The sequence below is a fragment of the Vitis riparia genome, chromosome 12 (assembly GCF_004353265.1).
Source record: "Vitis riparia cultivar Riparia Gloire de Montpellier isolate 1030 chromosome 12, EGFV_Vit.rip_1.0, whole genome shotgun sequence".
Classification (NCBI taxonomy): domain Eukaryota; kingdom Viridiplantae; phylum Streptophyta; class Magnoliopsida; order Vitales; family Vitaceae; genus Vitis; species Vitis riparia.
The window spans coordinates 2,710,969-2,732,114 of record NC_048442.1 but is presented as its reverse complement, the minus strand read 5'-3'; the positions used below and the strand labels follow the sequence as shown (position 1 = coordinate 2,732,114).

The 21,146-nt window shown below is 29.4% G+C and overlaps 2 protein-coding genes across 3 annotated transcripts; both read left to right on the top strand.

Annotated features, from left to right (window-relative positions):
* The first annotated feature begins 13,619 nt into the window (after positions 1 to 13,619).
* Positions 13,620 to 14,431, top strand: LOC117927041. The gene has a single exon (XM_034846411.1). It carries the CDS (start codon positions 13,754 to 13,756, stop codon positions 14,243 to 14,245), a length of 492 nt encoding a protein of 163 aa, XP_034702302.1. The 5' UTR covers positions 13,620 to 13,753; the 3' UTR covers positions 14,246 to 14,431.
* A 4,092-nt stretch (positions 14,432 to 18,523) lies between these two features.
* On the top strand, positions 18,524 to 21,138 carry LOC117926426. 2 transcript variants are annotated; one of them, XM_034845522.1, is made up of 3 exons: positions 18,524 to 18,755; positions 18,848 to 19,078; positions 20,071 to 21,138. In XM_034845522.1, the coding sequence occupies exons 2-3, from the start codon at positions 18,850 to 18,852 to the stop codon at positions 20,850 to 20,852; spliced, it is 1,011 nt and encodes a 336-aa protein (XP_034701413.1). In that variant the 5' UTR covers positions 18,524 to 18,755; positions 18,848 to 18,849; the 3' UTR covers positions 20,853 to 21,138. The 2 variants fall into 2 exon arrangements, with proteins under 2 accessions (XP_034701413.1, XP_034701412.1); XM_034845521.1 differs by having other exon boundaries at positions 18,712 to 18,755; positions 18,829 to 19,078.
* The last annotated feature ends 8 nt before the right edge of the window (positions 21,139 to 21,146 follow it).

The window sequence follows — 21,146 nt, the reverse complement described above, 5'->3', positions numbered from 1 at the left end:
TTTTTTTTTTTATCTGGAGTTTTAAAAATAATTTTATAAATATAAATAATAATGAAAAACTAAAATAATATATGGGTGCTTGATAAACCAACTCAATAACTTAAAGTAGTTTAATAATTTAATTTAAATTATTAAATAAATTAAGTATATTTGATAAAATAATTTTATGACTTAAAATAAAAAACAACTTTAAATAATAAATAAAATAATTAAATTATTTTTAAGTCAACATCTTTATTTTACATTTTTATTTTATTTGTCTTAATTACCTCTACATCTTTTTTATTATTCTACCATATCTATTATTATTTGACATTTTTTTGTCTTATTTATAATTTATGAGACCAAATATATTAATTTGATGATTTAAAATAAATTTTAAATTAATTTTATTAAAAACGAAAATTTAAATAATAAATTTTTAAGTTAATAATTTAAATATATTTTAACTTAAAATTAATTTAAATCATTAAATTATAAATAAAATTATTTTTAAAATATATTTAAAAATAGAATTTTTAGTTTATAAAACAACATATAACAGTTTCAAAACCTAACCTCAAAAACTGTTTTTTGATTACATTTACCAAACAAAACCTTAGTGTCCCACGAGACCCGAGAATTATATGAATCCGACACTTGTAGTCGACTCCACGTGGCATACATCTACAAATTTATCCTAGCATTGGACTTTGTGCTTGGAGTTTATAAATCATTGAGCTTTATGGGATGGCTGGGCTTGCTGATACTCACAAATTACAATTCGTAAGGGTAGTGTGAAAGCACCGTGTGTTTGATTGGGGTAGGAGGACTAGGGATAGCAACGGGGCGGGTTTTTTCGGGTACCCGCCCCGCCCCGCCCCTAATGGGACGGGGTTAAAATTTATTAAACGGGTTTGGGACGGGTTTGGGATTTTTTTTTTTAAACCCGGGGCGGGTTCGGGTATTGCCCACCCCGCCCCGCCCCGCCCCGCCCCGCCCCGTTTACATATAAAATTAATTTTAAAATTTAATTTAATTTAATTTTAAAATTAATTTAATTTTAATATTTTTAATATATAGATAATAATAAATTTTTTTAATAAAATAAGTTATAAAAAATATAATAATTTTATTATTTATAAAATATATTTATTTTAATGTAATTAAAAAAAAAAAAGCTAAACGGGGCGGGGCGGGGCGGGTATGGGAATTTCCCATACCCGCCCCGCCCCGCCCCGCCCCGTTTATTTTTTTAAATGGGACGGGGATGGGAATTGGTTTTGCTAAACGGGGCGGGGTTGGGATAGGGGCGACCCGTCCCGAACCCGCCCCGTTGCCATTCCTAAGGAGGACTTGAATTTTGTAGTCGTTGCTCGAAAAACTTGAACATATTTGTTTGATAATAATTTTAAAAAGTGTTTTTAATATTTTTAATATTTAAAATTTTTTATTATTAAGTATTAAAAATGTTTCATAAAATCGCTCTCAACGCATTTTTAACTGTTTAATATGATTTCCGACTAATTCGAAGGAAAGGGATAGTGCTTAAAGCAATAATACAACATTGGATTGGAGCTTAAATTTGGAAGTGTTGCAAAAGTTTTAGAGCCTCTAAGAAGATGTTTGTATTATTGTGGTCTAAGTTTTATGGAAGTGGGACTTTGGGTTAAATTACAGTAATTGTGTTACTCTCTAAAGTCGGAGTCTTAGGATTTGTTTGGGAACAATTTTCGAGAATAATTTTTTATTCTTTATTATAAAAAACAAGAAAACACATTTAATAATTAGAAACTATTTTTTTTATTTCTATTCTTAAAAATTAATTATGTTATTAAGTTGGTTTTAGAAAATAATTTAAGTATTTTTTTATTACTGTTTTTAATCATTCTATTATCTTCACTTATTTCTTTGATAGCTATTTTAGATATAATTATGCACATATATATAGAATGATTAAAAATACAGTATGAGATATAAAAATTATTTTTAAAATATATTTAAAAATATAAAAGATAAGTTAAAAACGTTTTAGGTTCCAAACAAATTTTTATTCTACAGAACAATAGAGAACAATTTTTAAAAACTATTTTTTAAAAATTGTTTTCAAAAACAATTATCAAACACGATCTTAATATGTTTGAATATATTTATTTTGTTCATTTTTTCTAATTTCAGATTCCTTGTTCTTTATTTTAAAAAGACAAAATAGTTGGAAAATGAGTCAAAGAGAAGAAAAATAACATTGGTTAAACATGTTTTTAAAATTTATAACATTGGATTTTTGTTGTTTCAAAATAAAAAAATATTTTTATGAAGAGTTTACAAAAAGGTTTAAAACGTGTTCGACAGTGATTCTATTAAAATGCTTTTAGTGAAAGTATTTTTTAAAGAATCACTCATTAAACAATCTTTAAAAAACGCTATAAATGATTTTTAAAATTTTTTAAAAATGTTTTCTAAATTTTACAAAACACTTATTTTTCTTCAAAATAGTTTTTTATGCTTGACATACTTTTTAAAAGCACTACTAAATAGATTCTTATTGCACTCAAAACTTTTTTTTTCCACCTTCCTTTCCTTTTGAGTTATCATCATAATTATTTTTTAAAATACTTTTCTAGATTTTGTTAAACATCTTATTTTTTATTAAAAATATTAGAAGTGTTTTCTAAAATTACTGTGAAATCGAATCTTATACTTCTTACTGCAAACACATTTGGTCAAAGGTGGGGTTTGTAGTGGTTGGTCCGGGCCAACTTCCCTTGAATGCCTTGCTCCACCGCATGCATGCCTTACACTACATATTTCTTGCTACTTCAAACTGAGATTTTGTCTTTTATTTTATTTTTCAACATTGCCCAAATCATGCCAACAAAGTAAAATGATCAAGAAATCAGTTTTCTCATATAAGGCCAGACTCAATTCTCCTTTTACCACAGACTTTGGTTTTTCTAGTTGACAATGTGGACTCTTTTCCAATCTCCATAATTCAGCCCATAGAAAGTTGGTAATGCTCTTCAAAACCATCCTATTTGATGCAGATTGTTTTTACGGGATAAGATAGGATAGTATATAAGCGCTTTCTAACCAGACAAGCTGGTCAAGATTCTTCGAAACGTAATCACAGAGTTTATATATATATATATTTTATATAAAAAAATTTAGATCAACTTAGAATGCGTTTTTCAGTATTTTTACTTGAAATGTTTTTAGTAAAAATATATTTTTTTAAAAATTAGGAGAATCACTTATCAAGTGTTTTTTTAAGAAAAATTATTATTAATTTATTTTTAACTTTTTAAAATTATTTTTAAATTTTGCCAAATGCTTAATTTTTTTTAAAAAACATTTTTATTTTAAAAGTATTCTCTAAAAGCACTGTCCAACGGTCCCTTATTTGTTGTTAATATTGACTACAGAGGAGCTATGTGGATCAATATTAGATTTAGTTCAAAGGTAATTGGATTTTCATGTATCGTCTTTTCTCGTAATGGCTTACCCATGATCAATAAAGATTATTGATTTGGTAACAAGTTTGTAGTGACATTGTATAGAAACTTTGATGTCGTTGTATTCTTAAGTCAAATTTGAAGATAAGAATGATGACTCCTTCCTTTGGTTTCCTAGGGGAAATCTTCTAAGTTATTCAATGATTTTTTTTAATACCTAGAGGAGTTTGTAAACCCTTACTAGATATACTTCAAAGACAGGTTGGAGAAGAGTTATTAGTTCATCCTTGAATGCTTCTCATAGTTAAAAGCTTAATTTTGGAAGATCCATTTATGCCTATTTCCAAGTCAATCTTTGGGTAACCCAAATGTCTATGAAACATGGGCTTTTGTTTATCATGGATGTCAAGGGAACTCTCCTTCTCTATCTATTTGTAAAGGTGACATCATGTGCATCTTAAGTGGTGTCATCTAAAAGACCTCACATTTTCTTCAAAATAGCTGTTTTAATAATTTCTTATATTTCCTTTCATTTTTGAAGATGACATCCTTGATATCTATGTTGCATTGGTTCAAATATGAGTGAGTATCAGATCCGGTATGTATTCAAATGTTTGATCATTCATAACTCAAGTTTTAATATACGGGAACTCAACTAAAAAAGGTCAAAAAAGAAAGAGATCCCGACACTAGGATGCAACAAAATAAAAGAATAATTAATTAAAAATAAACGGAAGTAAAAAAATATCATTTTTAAAAGTTCTCATTTTTGTAATTTTTTTTCTTCCTTCTAAATATTTTTACAAAAATTTACTTTTCAACTAACTCTTTTTGTTTAATGTAATTATTATTAATAAAATTGAAAGAATAACATGATATAAATGAAAGAATCGAACAATCACACCCAAAGTAAATTTGGAACGTTTGAATATCATACCACTACTCATGTCATGTCGTGTTGATATGGATGTGTTGGGTGAAATTGAAAGATTCAAGATAATATCTTGATATACCATGTTAATACTAATACTTTTGAAATTATAGAAATATAAATCATAGCCCTAAATCCTTGAGCAACTTAAGAATCTATGAAACAACTCTACCAAAAAAATTACAATATATATAGGTAAATAGAACTCCCCCGTTAAGAAAGGTCTTTGTCTTGGACCTTGAAATTGAATAACAATATATTGAAAAGACGCCTAATATTAGAGTTATTGCAAAATCACTTTCGCTATGTTTAAAATTCCTATTCCCGCATTTGGATATTGGTAGAATGGGAGAAAGGGTTGGAGAAGCTTCTTGACCAATGTTTCTAATCCCTCTTTATAGGTTTTAAAAATCTCACTTGAACTAGTGGAATACACATATCCATGGGATTGCGATATCCAAATTCAAATTATCAAAGGTTTAAGGAATGAAATATATGTTTTATAACCATACTTGAAAAATAATATCCGATCTAGACTTCTTATCCAACATGTCAAACATGGCCTTAAAAACGATCCGGAGGAAGTAAATAGTAATCAGAAGTGGGATAATGCAACCTACACATGGGATGGGATAAAAAAATCAAGTAGAGGAAGATGGAGACTCAAAATGGATCAATCAAAAGTCACTAGAAACTTAGAATTGTAGAGCAACACAACATGTCCTTATGGAGATTGATTGAAACAAGAGTGGGTTGGAGCTTTTGGAAGCATAGGCTAGCTGTCTCCTTTAAATAATAAGTAAAATATTTAAATTATTTTTAAATCAACATCTTTATTTTATATTTTTATCTTATTTGTCCTAATTACCTCTAAGATCTCTTTTATTATTCTACCACATCTATTATTATTTGACATTTTTTGTCCTATTTATAATTTATGAGACTAAATATATTAATTTAATGATTTAAAATCAATTTTAAATTAATTTTATCAAAAATAAAAACTTAAATAATAAATTTTTAAGTCAATAATTTAAATATATTTTAACTTAAAATTAATTTAAATCATTAAATTATAAATAAAATTATTTTTAAAATATATTTAAAAATAGAATTTTTACTTTAAAAACTGTTTTTTGATAACATTTCCTAAACAAAGCCTTAGTGTCCCACGAGACCCGAGAATTATAGGAATCCGACACTTGTAGTCGACTCCACGTGGCATACATCTACAAATTTATCCTAGCATTGGACTTTGTGCTTGGAGTTTATAAATCATTGAGCTTTATGGGATGGCTGGGCTTGCTGATACTTACAAATTACAATTCATAAGGGTAGTGTGAAAGCATCATGTGTTTGATTGGGGTAGGAGGACTTGAGTTTTGTAGTCGCTACCCGAAAACCTTGAACATATATATTTGATAATATTTTTAAAAAATGTTTTTAATATTTTTAATATTTAAAATTTTTTATTATTAAGTGTTAAAAATACTAAAAATATTTTCTAAAATCGCTCTCAACGCATTCTTAACTGCTTAGTATGATTTTCGACTAATTCGAAGAAAAGGGATAGTGCTCAAAACAATAATATAACATTGGATTGGAGCTCGAATTTGGAAGTGTTGCAAAAATTTTAGAGCCTCTAAGAAGATGTTTGTATTGTTGTGGTCTAACTTTTATGGAATTGGGACCTTGGGTTAAATTACGGTAATTGTGTTACTCTCTAAAAATCGAAGTCTTAGGATTTGTTTGGGAACAATTTTCGAGAATAATTTTTTATTCTTTATTATAAAAAACAAGAAAACACATTTAATAATTAGAAACTATTTTTTTTTTTAATTTCTGTTCTTAAAAAATAATTATGCTATTAAGTTGGTTTTAGAAAATAATTTAAGTATTTTTTTTTTTTATGTTTTTAATCATTCTATTATCTTCACTGATTTTTTTATAGTTATTTTAGAAAATAATTATGTAAATATATAGAATGATTAAAAATACAGAACAAGATATAAAAATTATTTTTAAAAATATTAAAGATAAGTTAAAAATGTTTCAGGTTCTAAACAAATTTTTATTCTACAAAATAATAGAGAACAACTTTCAAAAATTGTTTTTAAAAACTATTTTTTTTAATTGTTTTCAAAAACAATTATCAAACATGGTCTTAATATGTTTGAATATATTTATTTTGTTCATTTTTTCTAATTTCATATTCCTTGTTCTTTATTTTATAAAGACAACATAGTTGGAAAATGAGTCAAAGAGAAGAAAAATAACATTGGTTAAACATGTTTTTAAAATTTGTAACATTGGATTTTGTTGTTTCAAAATAAAAAAAATATTTTTATGAAGAGTTTACAAAAAGGTTTAAAATGTGTTCGAGAGTGATTCTATTAAAATGCTTTCAGTGAAAGTAATTTTTAAAGAATCACTTATTAAACAATCTTTAAAAAACACTATAAATGATTTTTCAAATTTTTTAAAAATGCTTTCTAAATTTTACAAAACACTTATTTTTCTTCAAAATAGTTTTTTATGCTTGAAGTACTTTTTAAAAGCACTACTAAATAGATTCTTATTGCACTCAAACTTTTTTTTTTCCACCTTTCTTCCCTTTCGAGTTATCATCATAATTATTTTTTTAAATACTTTTTTAGATTTTGTTAAACATCTTATTTTTTATTAAAAACGTTTTGTATATTAGAAGTGTTTTCTAAAATTGCTGTGAAATAGAATCTTATACTTCTTACTGCAAACACATTTGGTCAAAGGTGGGGTTTGTAGTGGTTGGTCTGGGCCAACTTCCCTTGAATAACCTTGCTCCACCACATGCATGCCTTACACTACATATTTCTTGCTACTTCAAACTGAGATTTTGTCTTTTATTTTATTTTTCAACATTGCCCAAAACATGCCAACAAAGTAAAATGATCAAGAAATCAGTTTTCTCATATAAGGCCAGACTCAAGTCTCCTTTTACTACAGACTTTGGTTTTTCTAGTTGACAATGTGGACTCTTTTCCAATCTCCATAATTCAGCCCATAGAAAGCTGGTAATGCTCTTCAAAACCATCCTATTAAATGTAGATTGTTTTGACGGGATAAGATAGGATAGTATATAAGTGCTTTCTAACCAGACAAGCTGGTCAAGATTCTTCGAAACGTGATCACAGAGTTTATATATATATTTTTTTATATAAAAAATTTAGATCAACTTAGAATGCGTTTTTCAGTATTTTTACTTGAAATGTTTTCAGTAAAAATATTTTTTAAAAATTTTTAGAAGAATCACTTATCAAGTGTTTTTTTAAGAAAAAATATTATTAATTTATTTTTAACTTTTTAAAAGCATTTTTAAATTTTGCCAAATGCTTGATTTTTTTTCAAAAACATTTTTATCTTAAAAGTGTTCTCTAAAAGCACCGTCCAACGGTCGCTTATTTGTTGTTAACATTGACTACAGAGGAGCTATGTGGATCAATATTAGATTTAGCTCAAAGGTAATTGGATTTTCATGTATCGTCTTTTCTCATAATGGCTTACCCATGATCAATAAAGATTATTGATTTGGTAACAAGTTTGTAGTGACATTGTATAGAAACTTTGATGTTGTTGTATTCTTAAGTCAAATTTCAAGATAAGAATGATGACTCCTTCCTTTGGTTTCCTAAGGGGAAATCTTCTAAGTTATTCAATGATTTTTTTTAATACCTAGAGGAGTTTGTAAACCCTTACTAGATATACTTCAAAGACAGGTTGGAGAAGAGTTATTAGTTCATCCTTGAATGCTTCTCATAGTTAAAAGCTTAATTTTGGAAGATCCATTTATGCCTATTTCCAAGTAAATCTTTGGGTAACCCAAATGTCTATGAAACATGGGCTTTTGTTTATCATGGATGTCAAGGGAACTCTCCTTCTCTATCTATTTGTATAGGTGACATCATGTGCATCTAAGTGGTGTCATCTAAAAGATCTCATATTTTCTTCAAAATAGTTGTTTAAATAATTTCTTATATTTCCTTTCATTTTTTAAGATGACATCCTTGATATCTATGTTGCATTGGTTAAAATGTGAGTATTAGATATGGTATGTATTCAGATGTTTGATCCTTCATAACTCAAATTTTAATACACGGGGACTCAACTAAAAAAGGTTAAAAAAGAAAAAGACCCAGCTTGTTAATTAAAAGAATAGTTAATTAAAAATAAATGGAAGTAAAAAAATATCATTTTTAATAGTTCTCATTTTTTTTCTTCCTTTTAAATATTTTTACAAAAATTTACTTTTCGACTAACTCTTCTTGTTTAATGTAATTATTATTAATAAAATTAAAAGAATAATAGGATATAAATGAAAGAATCGAACAATCACACCCAAAGTAAATTTGGAATATTTAACAAGGATATCATACCACTACTCATGTCATGTCGTATTGATATGGATATGTTCGGTGAAATTGAAAGATTCAGGACAATATCTTGATATACCATGTTAATACTAATACTTTTGAAATTATAGAAATATAAATCATAGCCCTAAATCCTTGAGCAACTTAAGAATCTATGAAACAACTCTACCAAAAGAATTACAATATATGTAGGTAAATAGAACTCCCCCATTGAGAAAGGTCTTTGTCTTGGACCTTGAAATTGAATAACAATATATTGAAAAGACGCCTAATATTAGAGTTATTGCAAAATCACTTACGCTATGTTTGTTTAGTAGAATGGGTACAATAAGGTTTAAAATTCCTATTCCCGCATTTGGATATTGGTAGAATGGGAGAAAGGGTTGGAGAAGCTTCTTGACCAATGTTTCCAATCCCTCTTTATAGGTTTTAAAAATCTCACTGGAACTAGTGGAATATACATATCCATGGGATTGCGATATCCAAATTCAAATCATCAAAGGTTAAGGAATGAAATATGTTTTATAACCATACTTGAAAAATAATATCCGATCTAGACTTCTTATCCAACATGTCAAACATGGCCTTAAAAACGATTTGGAGGAAGTAAATGGTAATTAGAAGTGGGATAATGCAACCTACATGAGATGGGATTAAAAAATCAAGTAGAGGAAGATGGAGACTCAAAATGGATCAATCAAAAGTCACTAGAAACTTAGAATTGTAGAGCAACACAACATGTCCTTATGGAGATTGATTGAAACAAGAGTGGGTTGGAGCTTTTGGAAGCATAGGCTAGCTGTCTCCTTGAAAGGCTAATTATATACTCCAACTAGAAGATTTTGGTAAAGAGATATGAAAATGAGCTCCTTGGTTATGTTTGGGCCATGTTACAAATCTTGAAGGGGCAGGAGATCTGAGCAAAATAATGTTGAAAAGGAGAGATGAGGGGGGGGGGGGGGGGGGGGGGGGGGGGTGTTCTGAATGTGACATCAACATCTAAGTATGAAGTGAACCTGCAGGACAGTGATGTTGCAGCCACTGGCATAGTGGAATTTCAATTTCTGTAGGACCAAAGCTGCTTCAGATAGGATACAAAATAGATCAGCAGAGTTCAGTTGTGTCCTAGATGTGCCTACTCCTTTGTCTTCTATCTCACCTCTCTTTTTTTCTTGGCTCCCCCTTTGAAAAGTGATCTTTGCAAGTTGTTTTGTTTCTTTATTTCATGTGTTGTGGGCAGCAAAATCTTCATAATTGTGGGCATGAGAGTTTCTTACCCCTATTTGCTTTATAGGTATAATTAGTGATATCTTGAAGGTTCGGAAAAAAAAAATGTTAAAGGAAAATTATTTTCTTATATTTGATTTTATTATAAAAAATCCTAAAGAAAATTAAATATAATTAAAATTCATGTATTTTCAAATTATTTAATTTTTATATAAACAAATTAAAATAAATAAAATGAGTTTAAAATAGAATTAAGGTTAGTTTTTTTTTTAATTGAAAATCTATTTTTATTTTTCTTTATTTTTATTTTTTCACCTGTTTTCTTTCTTTTGTATTTTTCTTTATTTTTTTTTATAATCCAACATGGCGAAGGAGATTTGGTTTTATCTGTTAGGGTTTTTCATTTTTTTTTTTTTTTTTACTTAAAATCTTAAAAGCAGATTATTTTAAGATTAAAAGGGAGACATTTTCTTAAACTTTATCACTTTTTTTTAAAAGTAATTTTATCTTAATGGAAAAAGTCACTTTTTCTCATTTCTCTTTTTTAACCTTTAACTTTGTTATAATACTCAAATCTAATTTTTCACAAAACAATAAAACTATATTTATTTTTGAAAATTCTAATAACTTTTAAAGAGCGTTTGGTAAAACTTAATGTTTAGTACTTAATAATTTAAGTTGACTTTAAGTTAAATTATACCTAAGTAGTTGATTTATAACTTATTACTTAATTCTTATTTTAATTATTAAAGTTGTTTAATAAAATTAACTTAAAATTTATTTTAAATTATCACGTTGACATATTTATTCTCATAAATTTTGACTAGGGCAAAGGAGTTCAAGTAACAATAGAGGTTATGGAATAACAAAAAAGCTAGTAAAGGTAACTAGAGCAAATGAGAATAAAAATGTAAAATGAAGATATGAACTTAAAAATAAGTTGATTCTTTTAACTTATCCATAAAATTAAATAGGTATATATTTTTAAAAAAAAATTCATCATTCAAAAATAAAAATAAATGGTACTAAAAAGGGTAAATTTTATATTATAAAAATTTTTAAATTTAACTTGTTACATACCATATAATAAAAACAAAAATAAATTAATAATCATCATTCAAATGAAAATTTTTAATTAAAACTCTAAAACATAATTCAAATTCATCTAAATATCTACTAAAATCAATAATTCAAATTAATTTAAAAGAATCAGAAGTTAATATTTGATACTTTTTCCCAAATTAAAAATCCAAAAAATAATGAATTAATCTTAACAATGGAGCATATATTTCAATTATAAACCCATAATTAAAATTTATGCATGGTTGCTAAAATAAATCCATATAATTAAAATTTTTATTTATTATCTAATTATCAATTTTCTATTGATTACATAATTAATCATTATAAAATTTTTATTATGGTAATAAATTATGATATTTTAGGATATTTGAAAATATATTAAAATACTTTTTTTTTTCAAATTATTAGTTCATAAATTAAAATATGAAGAAATTTAAAAATTAATTTTATATATTTTAATTTATAAAAATAAATAAATTTAACACTTAACAATATTTCGATATTAATAAAAATAAAAATTAATATTGGACAATATTCAAATATTAATAAAAACCAAATAGCCTAAATAATTAATGATATTTGGTTCTATCTAAATTTAAGTCAAATTCAGATTTATTTATATTTGATGGATATAAATTAAAAAACAAAATTATTTCAAAAGTATTTTGATAATAAAATTTATGGCAAAAAAGTGATTCAAATTTTGTTTAACAGTGCTTTTAGAAAATACTTTTAACGTAAAAAGTACTTTTGAAGAAAATTCACATATATAGTAAAATTTTAAAAATACTTGTAAAATGTTCAAGATTCATTCACAGTACTTTATAGAAAAGCTCTTAACAAACGAATTTTTCAAAAACACTTTTAGAAAAAAGTATTTCAAATAAAAATACTTTAAAACATACTTCAAATGATATCGAAAATTTTACCATCTAATTATTGCGCTGAATATGCTTCCAAGAATTACAAAACACTTTAATATCTTAAAGAATCATTTCCAAACACAAGTTTATTCGAGTTCAAAAGCTTGAAATTATGTGGTTTCTCTCTCTCTTATTTCATATCTTTTATATCAATTCATACTCCTACAAAAATTTTATTAGATTGTGACTCAAGTGGGCATAGGTGGATGTTGGTCTCTATGCCTTGTATGACTTTGGTTTCCACCTCTAATTCCTTATCACATCCCTCTCAATAATGCACATGCAAATTCCCTCTTTGATCACTTTCAACAATACACACAATTCTCATAGCATATCCATCAAATTTTGTTGTTTTTTATGATGTTTTCTTCTCTTCATGTCTCATTCATTGAATTAAAGTCCTTCCCCATCAAGCCATTAATGGGTTCTCCTCCTCCACAAACTTATATTCATTTTCAAGAGAAAATGAATGCTTATGTGTGATGTTTTTCATGTTTGGACATTCGTAATCATGTCATTTGTTGTATATGCATGGCTAAATATCATGTGGTCACTTTTGGTTATTTTTTAGGCTCCGTTTGGTTGATGGGAAATATGAAAAATATCAAATATAATTATTAATTTTTAAATTCTTTATTCCTTATTTAAAATGATAACAAAAGAAAAATAAATTTAGAAAAGGGGTAAGAAAAAATTATGGAATTAATTTTTTTTATTTTTATCCTTATCTTATATAAAATTTGTCAAGATCCAAAAAAAAAAAATGGCAACCATGATATAATCCCTAATTGTTTCTTAGTCAATACACTTAGACTAAACCAGGAATTAAGGGTTCGTCTCTTCTATCATAAGCCACCAAGAAATAAACAAATGGAAGAAAACAAAAAATCCATGATACAATGACCTCCACAGTTTGTTTACCAAAAGCTTTGAATGCCCTTTCTTTTCTTTTCTTTTCATTGTTTTTTTTTTTTTTTTTGCTATATTTGTTACTCCCACATATTTACTTCATCCAAATCTCTTTTAAAATTTTAGTTGCATCTCATTCAAAGCCAATTTCCAAATCACATTGTCACTATACTTTAGTCAAAGAAGATTCTTCAATAAGTTATTAAAAATAGGCAGCATTTGACACTTGTTCTAAATTAGTATATGTCACAAAATTTAAAAAGCTTTGTCAATTTTCTTGTCTTATTTTAGATATATACTTCTTTAAATTTATTTTAATTTTTAGATATAAAGATTAAATAATTTAAAAATACATAAATTTTTAACTAATTTTAATTATATTAAAAGAATTTATATTTTTCATATTATAATCAAATATTAAAAAAAAAATCATTTCCTTTAATTTTTTTTCCATTCTTAGTAATTCCCTTAACCAAACAAAACTTAAATTATATCAACTAAATTAAGAAAATATGTTAATATGAAGAGGCCAAAGAGTTACAAATCAAATAACAATTACCCACCAAAAGAGTCCATGTAGCAACTTTACAATCTCTCTCTCCCTCTCTCTCTCTCTCTCTCTCTCGTGACATTCCCAAAATTAACATTCATTCCACCTTTTTATCTTGCCTCCACACCTCCAAATCTACCCTTCAATTACTACAACTCTCATCCACATCTGTGCCCCATCCTTGGCTTTCATCACTTAGGCCCCATTACACAGCCTCCACTGTCTTGACATATATATTAACCTCTACCTCCTCTCCAACTCCTCTATACTCAAAGACCCACCTCCAAAAAATGAATGGGTATCCAAAGATGAAGTTCCTTAGATGTAGAAGCACCAAATCAAGATCCATGGATTTTGCAGATCTCCTGTCTTTCCCTCAAACCCCAAAAAATACCCAAAACCCCACCTCCAAAACCCCATATGCTAACAAACCCACCACTGCCCATGACTCAGTTTCTGACCCAGATGATGAAGATGGGATAAAGGGTGGGAGCTTTGGTGGGGTTTTGAGGAGAAACAGCTCTGTTACTTCTGCTGCTTCACTTCAGTCTGCTGTGAAAAGGGCCTTCTCTATGAGAAGATCTTCATCAGTCTCTGAAAGGTATTGTAGGATCCATGACCAGTCTGCAACTGCCTTCTTACAATCACCTCCCAATAATATTGATGATGAAGAAGCCATGGATGGTGGTACAATGAAGACAAGATCCATGGAGAAGAAGATGAAGAAGAAGCAGAAGAATGGTAAGATCTTCAAAGCCTGTAAGCGCCTTTTTGGACTTTGAGGACCTTTGTTTTTCTTTTCTTTTCTTTTCTTTTCTTTTTTAATGTTTTTCTTTTTTTTAACATGGAGTGAATGAAATGAATCTACTTTTGCTCTTTTTCTTCAAATTAAAAAGAGGAAAAAGTCAGCTGCTTTGTACTGTTTTCTTTTCATTTTTACACACTTCTACTATTGGGTGTTTTGATCCTCTGTCAGCCGTAATATTATATATGTTTTGCCTTTGAAGAATAGTATTAAATTAAATTAAATTAATATGATTAATATGTTTAATACCCGAAAATGAGAATAAGATCGATGAGAATGAAGATAAATCATAATATCATACAAAAATAAAGAATCTTTATAACAATGAAGTGAATTTTAGTTTTTGTTGATAAGATTTAAACATTACTAGTCTTGTTCTAAAAAAATTCTATAGAATTCTCATTCTCATTTCTTATTTTATAGTTCAAAGCATACTCTTAATTCAAACAAAATCTTTTTCCATTCATTTATTTTGATGGGATGGGTTTAAAATGAAATAGAGTGATTATTTGTAATAATCAATCAACCCTCATGGTTGATTGATATTTCCTTGGGACATGACATTCCTAGGTACATGGCACCTATGTAGCTATGGTGGGTGAGTGAGTTTTGCTTTTTCTTTTGACAACATGATTGCCTTTGAGTTACTTTCTATCATTCATCTTCTTTGTTTCAATCATGGAATTTAGGGTTTTAATTTGTGAGGAATGACTTCACACCTAATCCAATTTTAATCTAATTATTTGATGTGTTTAATGCAAAGTTTGTATTCATTAATGATGAGCTATTAGAATTAAATTCGGCTTAAATGGATTTAATCATCCTTAAATACTTGAAAATTTGTGTTTTCTTATAGCTGAGATTTGAAAAATTATTCGATTATAAAGCTTTTTGATCATGATATGTCCCCAAATAATTGAAACGAGGATGTGACTCATGCCGGTTTTGTTGAATTTACTTTATTGTAATTGTAGCATGCTATTTTACACATGTAAAGGAAAAAAAAAACCCTAATTTGAAAAAAAAAAAAAACCCTAATTTATTTGCTTAATTTATACTCTTGTGTTTGGCATTCGGGAAAAACCAAAAGGAAAATAAAAGAAAAACAGTTTTCATATCATTGTGAGATATTGAATACTTAGCGATCAGGGATATGGAAATATGGATGTTAGAAACAAGGGTTCAAAAATATCTAGTTGTGATGAATAATAAAAACAAATGAAAATGTCATGTAAATTAGATGATAAATTTGTTTGTTTTTGAGCTAGGTGTTTTTGTTTAAGAAAATTATTTTATTTAGAAAAATAAATGGAGTAAAGGAAAAATAAGTTGTTAAATTTGCATTTCAATTTTTTTTTTCTAACTCTTTTATGATTTATTTTCATCTTCTGGTCCCAAAAAAAATAAAATGGAAGTACCATAAAAAGTTTACATGAATGAGAAAAGAACTAATGATATTTGATAAAGACAAAGAGGCTAATTTTAGGGTTTTGATTGTTTAATCTTCAATCATTTGGAAGGTATTGATTCATTTAGCAACCAAAACTAAACCCTAGTTCCTCATCTACCCAACACACTTTTGCAAGCATGATGTGAAAATCAAGTAGCATGGGGCCAAACCAAAGATGAAAATGGAATGAATCCATGAACCCACCAACAGCCTAAGCTGATAAAAAATTTGGGGCAAAGCACCCCTATGGTCCACACTTTCTACACATCACTCATGAGTCATGACTCATTATAAGTATTTTTGAAAGAGAGGCATGTCCCATCACTTTTGTTATGAGTGGTTCATTTCCCATGGACATGGTAGGTTCTTTGATGTGAGGTTTTAAGATTTATGTCAAAAATGAATTACTTTTCAAGTAAAAAAAATGAGAGGTTAATGGAATGAACCCTAGTTGCTCATCTACCCAATACACTTTTGTAAGCATGTCAATGAAAATCAAGTAGCATAGGGTCAAACCAAAGATGAAAATGGAATGAACCCATGAACCCACCAACGGCATAAGCTTATTAAAAATTTAGGGTAAAGAGCCACTACGGTCCACACTCTCTAACACATAGCTCATGAGTCATGACTCATTATAAGTATTCCATAAAAAAGAGGCATGTTTCACCACTTTTGTTGTGAGTGGTTCATTTCCCATGGACATGGTAAGCTCTTTGATACAGGGTTTTGGGATTTACATCAAATATGAATTATTTTTCAAGCAAAATCATGAAAGAGTTTAAATTTACAAATTTTGGGATTATTTTATCATTTTTAACCAATTAACTCTTAAAAATTTAGGGAAAAGGGTCACTATGGTACATATTCTTCATACATAACTCAAAAATAAGTATTCCATGAGAGGAAGTTGGTTTGAGTTTGTCATTTTAGACATTTTCCACCTTTTTTGTTGTGAACTTTTGAGTGGTTCACTTCCCATGTTCATGGTAGGCTCCTTGAGATAAGGTTTTGAAATTTTTCCAATCAGTGACCTCTTGGGGAAGGGGGATAGGACATGATGGAAATATATAATATACAGTGAAAAAAAATGGTCAGTTCTAAGGTATATGATAATAACAAGTGATAATAAGTGTTGGTCCAAAAAAATGGTATACCTTGGCCTTCTACTTTAAGAAGGGTTTCGTCGCCTTTAATGTTGGGCAAATGATTTTAGTCAAGTTAGCTTTTTGGGCACATGCATAAAGGTCTTTGTGACATCCTACATTACCTAGAAAGTAAAAGTTTTGAGCAAGAGGAGTAATGCTTCTAAATTGTACGGAAGCATTTTAAAACTATATGAATTTTGGACTCAAGATAGTTATCATATGACAAGTAGTATCAGAATCAATTTTTAATCAAAAAGTACATGAACTTGAGCATCTTTTGAGTTGTGGGTCCCGAGAACATTAGATCCACATGTAAAGGTAAGTTATGATATCCTAAAAGGAGTTCATGAAATTAATACTCAAGAACCTTGTAAGTTATGAATTGATGAAAACATCATACCTATATAAGAGGATGAATTATAATATCTAATATAGCTAAAATGGGAGAAGTTTTTGGCATTAAAATATAGGTGATACCTTTGAATTATTCGAAGAAAATTTGAATTACCTTATTTAGCCTTCCTTAGACATGCGTAATGGATTTTCAAAATCAACCCTTTAAATTTTTCATGAATTTAATATTGAAAATATATTTTTCACTTTGAATTTAATTTTTTGGCAATTAATAACCATCAAAAAATAAATTCCCCCTTGCATTAGCATAAAATATTATAAATTTTATTTTAAAAAATAATAAAATATGATATATTTTTTATAAAAAATATTTATATAATTTAATGTTATCTATTCAAGAACTTAACCAATTAATATGGATTTAATTTCCCACCCAAAAGGTTAAAAAATTATTAAAATTGTTCTTAAAACCCCAACAAAATTTTGAAAAAAATAAAAATAAAAATAAAAATAAGATTAAGATTAAAGAATAATAATAAAAGTCATCCATTGGCTGTGATTTAATACGTGCGTCCATGATGAAGAGCATGGTGCCATACGCAGAGGATCCGCGCCGCCACAATGACAATGACAGCTCGCATAGCGGCTGCGGGGCCCACTCAGAGATCCCAACAAATCCGCCGAATTTGTTATCCTGCGACTTCTGTACCACGTCACCAGAAACCAAGGGCCACTTAGGTGGCAAAGAGGATGCCACCTCACCCCGTAGGGCCCAGTAGATGTGAGCTGCAAACTGCCGTCGCCATCTCAAGATTGACACGTGGCAAGCTTCGATATAAATACAAAGCCCCAATTCATGGAGGGCGTCGAACCGAGGGTGGCCATTGACGTGTAAAGTTCAATTTTTTTTACTATTTTTGGCATACAATCAAGTTTACTGAAATACCCTTTCCTAATTTTTTTCAATTAGTTATTTGAAACGCTTTAAAAATACTAAAAATAGAAAAAAAATTTATTTCTTAAGAAAAAAGATAGGAATGCTGTAAATAATGTTCAAGTAGAAATTAGTTATTTTCCAAAAATAAATACAAAATACCAATTAAAATTTGTAGCCATTTTGTGGTAGGCAAAAAAAGAGGGTAAAATGGTAATTTGGAATATTGGGTGGGGGTTGCCTCTGTTTTTTAAGGATGGTTTCTGTCGCCTCATATTTATAGCCAAAAACAAAACAAAACCCAAAAACCAGAGGAGGGATTGAAACCTGTGGTTGGCGGTGGCGGGTGGTGGTGCTGCGTCCAACAAAAAACCCCCCCGAGAAAAAAAAAAAAAAAAAAAAAAAAAAAGGAAGAAACCCAAAAGAGTGAAAGGAAAAGAAAGGGGGAAAACCAACCTCCATAATCCCTCTGGCCATTTGGGTTCACTCCAAAGAAAACTAAAAAAAAGTAGAAAAATATTGAAAAAAAAAAAAAAAAAAAGAAGCGGTTCTTCTTCTTCTTCTTCTTCAATCTTCGCTTCATCACCTCATTCTTCCATTCGTAAGTTTTGATTTTTTTTTTCGCTCTTTTGCGTGTTTGAATTCACAGGGGTTTTATTCTTTTAAAATTCTAGTTTGTTTGGTTGTCAGCAGTGATGGCGGCGGAAGGTGGTGGTGGTGGTGGAAGTGACGGCGGCGGATGCGGCGGCGGAGGAGGAGGAGGAGGAGGGGGGAATGAGATGGCGGGGACGTCGCCGAAGAACAGGGTGAAGCTGCTCTGCAGCCACGGCGGGAAGATTCTGCCGCGGGCGACGGACGGCGTCCTCAAGTACGTCGGCGGCGAGACCAGAGTTGTCGCATTTTCTCGCGACATCAATTTCTCAGGTGATTTCTCTTTTTTTTTTTTTTCAAAACGCTGCGTTTTGATGGGCAAACACTTGTGCGCTAGCATTTTCAATAACATTGTATGATGTTTACCAAATTTCTATTATCAATACATAGCTTAAATTCATTCTCTTAGATTATATTTGGTTCCGGAAAGCACTAACCAAAGAAAAAAATACGATGAAAATTAATTTTCTCATATTTAATTATAATATGAAAAAGGTTAAAGAAAATAATATATAATTAAAATTAATTAAAAATTTATATACTTTTAAATTATTTAATATCTATTTTTCTTCTTTATTTTCTCTTTCTTCCATTTTCTTTTAAATTTTCCAAAGCCAAACATAGCCTTAAGCGATAAAGTGCTAGAATTCAAAACCCAGATTAAAAATTCGAAATACAAACTCTTAAACAATTCAATTTCATACCTTTTTCTTACTTAAACTTCTTCTCCTTTTCCCATTTTTTTTCTTTTCGGTAAATATTGTTTGGTTCTTAAGATTATGTTTAATTCCCATAAAATACTAAGAAAATAAATAAAAAAATAACTTTAAATATCAAATAAAATCAAATATAATTAAAACTTATTAAAATCTTATATATTTTTAAATATTTAATCTTTATATCAAATGTATTTAAATATATTTTATATTTTTTTCTTTTTATCCTCTTTAATTTTTTTTCTTACATTTTTTTCCAATTTTTGTAGAAAATGGTTTAATTCCAAAAAAGTATATATATATATATATATATATATATATATATATATATATATATATATATATATATATATTAAAAAAATAATTTGTTTATGTTTGACTTACCATTATAACTAAAACTAATTAAATATTTATAAGTTTTAAAATTATTTAATCTTAAAATTGAGTGAAATAAAATTAAATCCATGTTTCTTTTCCTTTCACTTTTTCTTTCCTACCAAACAATGGGTAAGGGAATGTTACGAACTAGTCTTTTATAATTATTTGCAGAGCTCAAGCAAAAAGTTACTTCTCTATTTGATGGGGATTTGGTCCTCAAGTATCAGCTTAGCCCTGAAGATCTCGATGCCCTGGTGTCTGTAAAATCCGATGAAGATCTCCGCCATATGCTCGATGAATATGAGCGACAGGAGGGCGAAGGGACCCCTAGGCTCCGAGCCTTCCTCTTCCCTTCCGCCCCCGTCGTTCTCGACGTCCAAATCACCTCCACAGACCCCCATGCGCTTGAGCAGCGCTATATTGACGCCATCAATGGAATCGTCCGGATCCGTCCCACCCTCAAAATCATTCCCCCGAAACCATCCTTCGCATCGTTTACCATTTCCTCCGCCTGCTCCTCCCCTAATTCCCTCTCCCCTGACCCTTTCTCCCATGATCAGACCACTAGCCATGAAAGCGTGGTCCCTAGAGGAGCTCTCATGCATAAGGTCCGAAGCTCTCCCAGTTTATACAGCCCGGACCAGCAGACGGCCGATACCCATCTTAGCAGCCCCTTGGTCTACCAGCACCCAAACCATTACCACCAGAACTACCAGCAGTACCACCACCCGGGCTTCCAATCCGCCAGGCCACCACAGGATCCCAGCAAGGGAGCTGCAGGGGAAAGATCGACTTCAGGTCTGTCAAAGGGCAGGACGGATTCTGGGAGAGGTCTGATGGGAAGCGGGCCGAGCTCCTACTACTCATCAGCAAGACAACACAAGGGTTTTGGGAGCAGCAACAAGTATGTTCACTTGGAGGAGGGGAGTAGCCATGGAGGTCAAAAGGCTTGACAGGGCAGATACGCTTCCCCGGAACCTGCAGCCGGCCATCTGGTAGTGAAGCCATGTAGAAGATATAGGGTGAGTTTTCATCATCTATTCTCATACAGAATCTCTTGGTCATGGTTTTTTGTAATAAGTTTGTGGCTGTTTGGAAGGGTGGAAAACGAGTGTGCCTGTTTCTGTTTGGAGCGTTGGAAAAGGTTTCTTGCGAATGAATCCTATACAAGTTTATACAAATAATATTTACGTAAGTGTATGAATGTTAATCCTAAGATCCTATTAGAGCGTGTAAAAATCAATCTC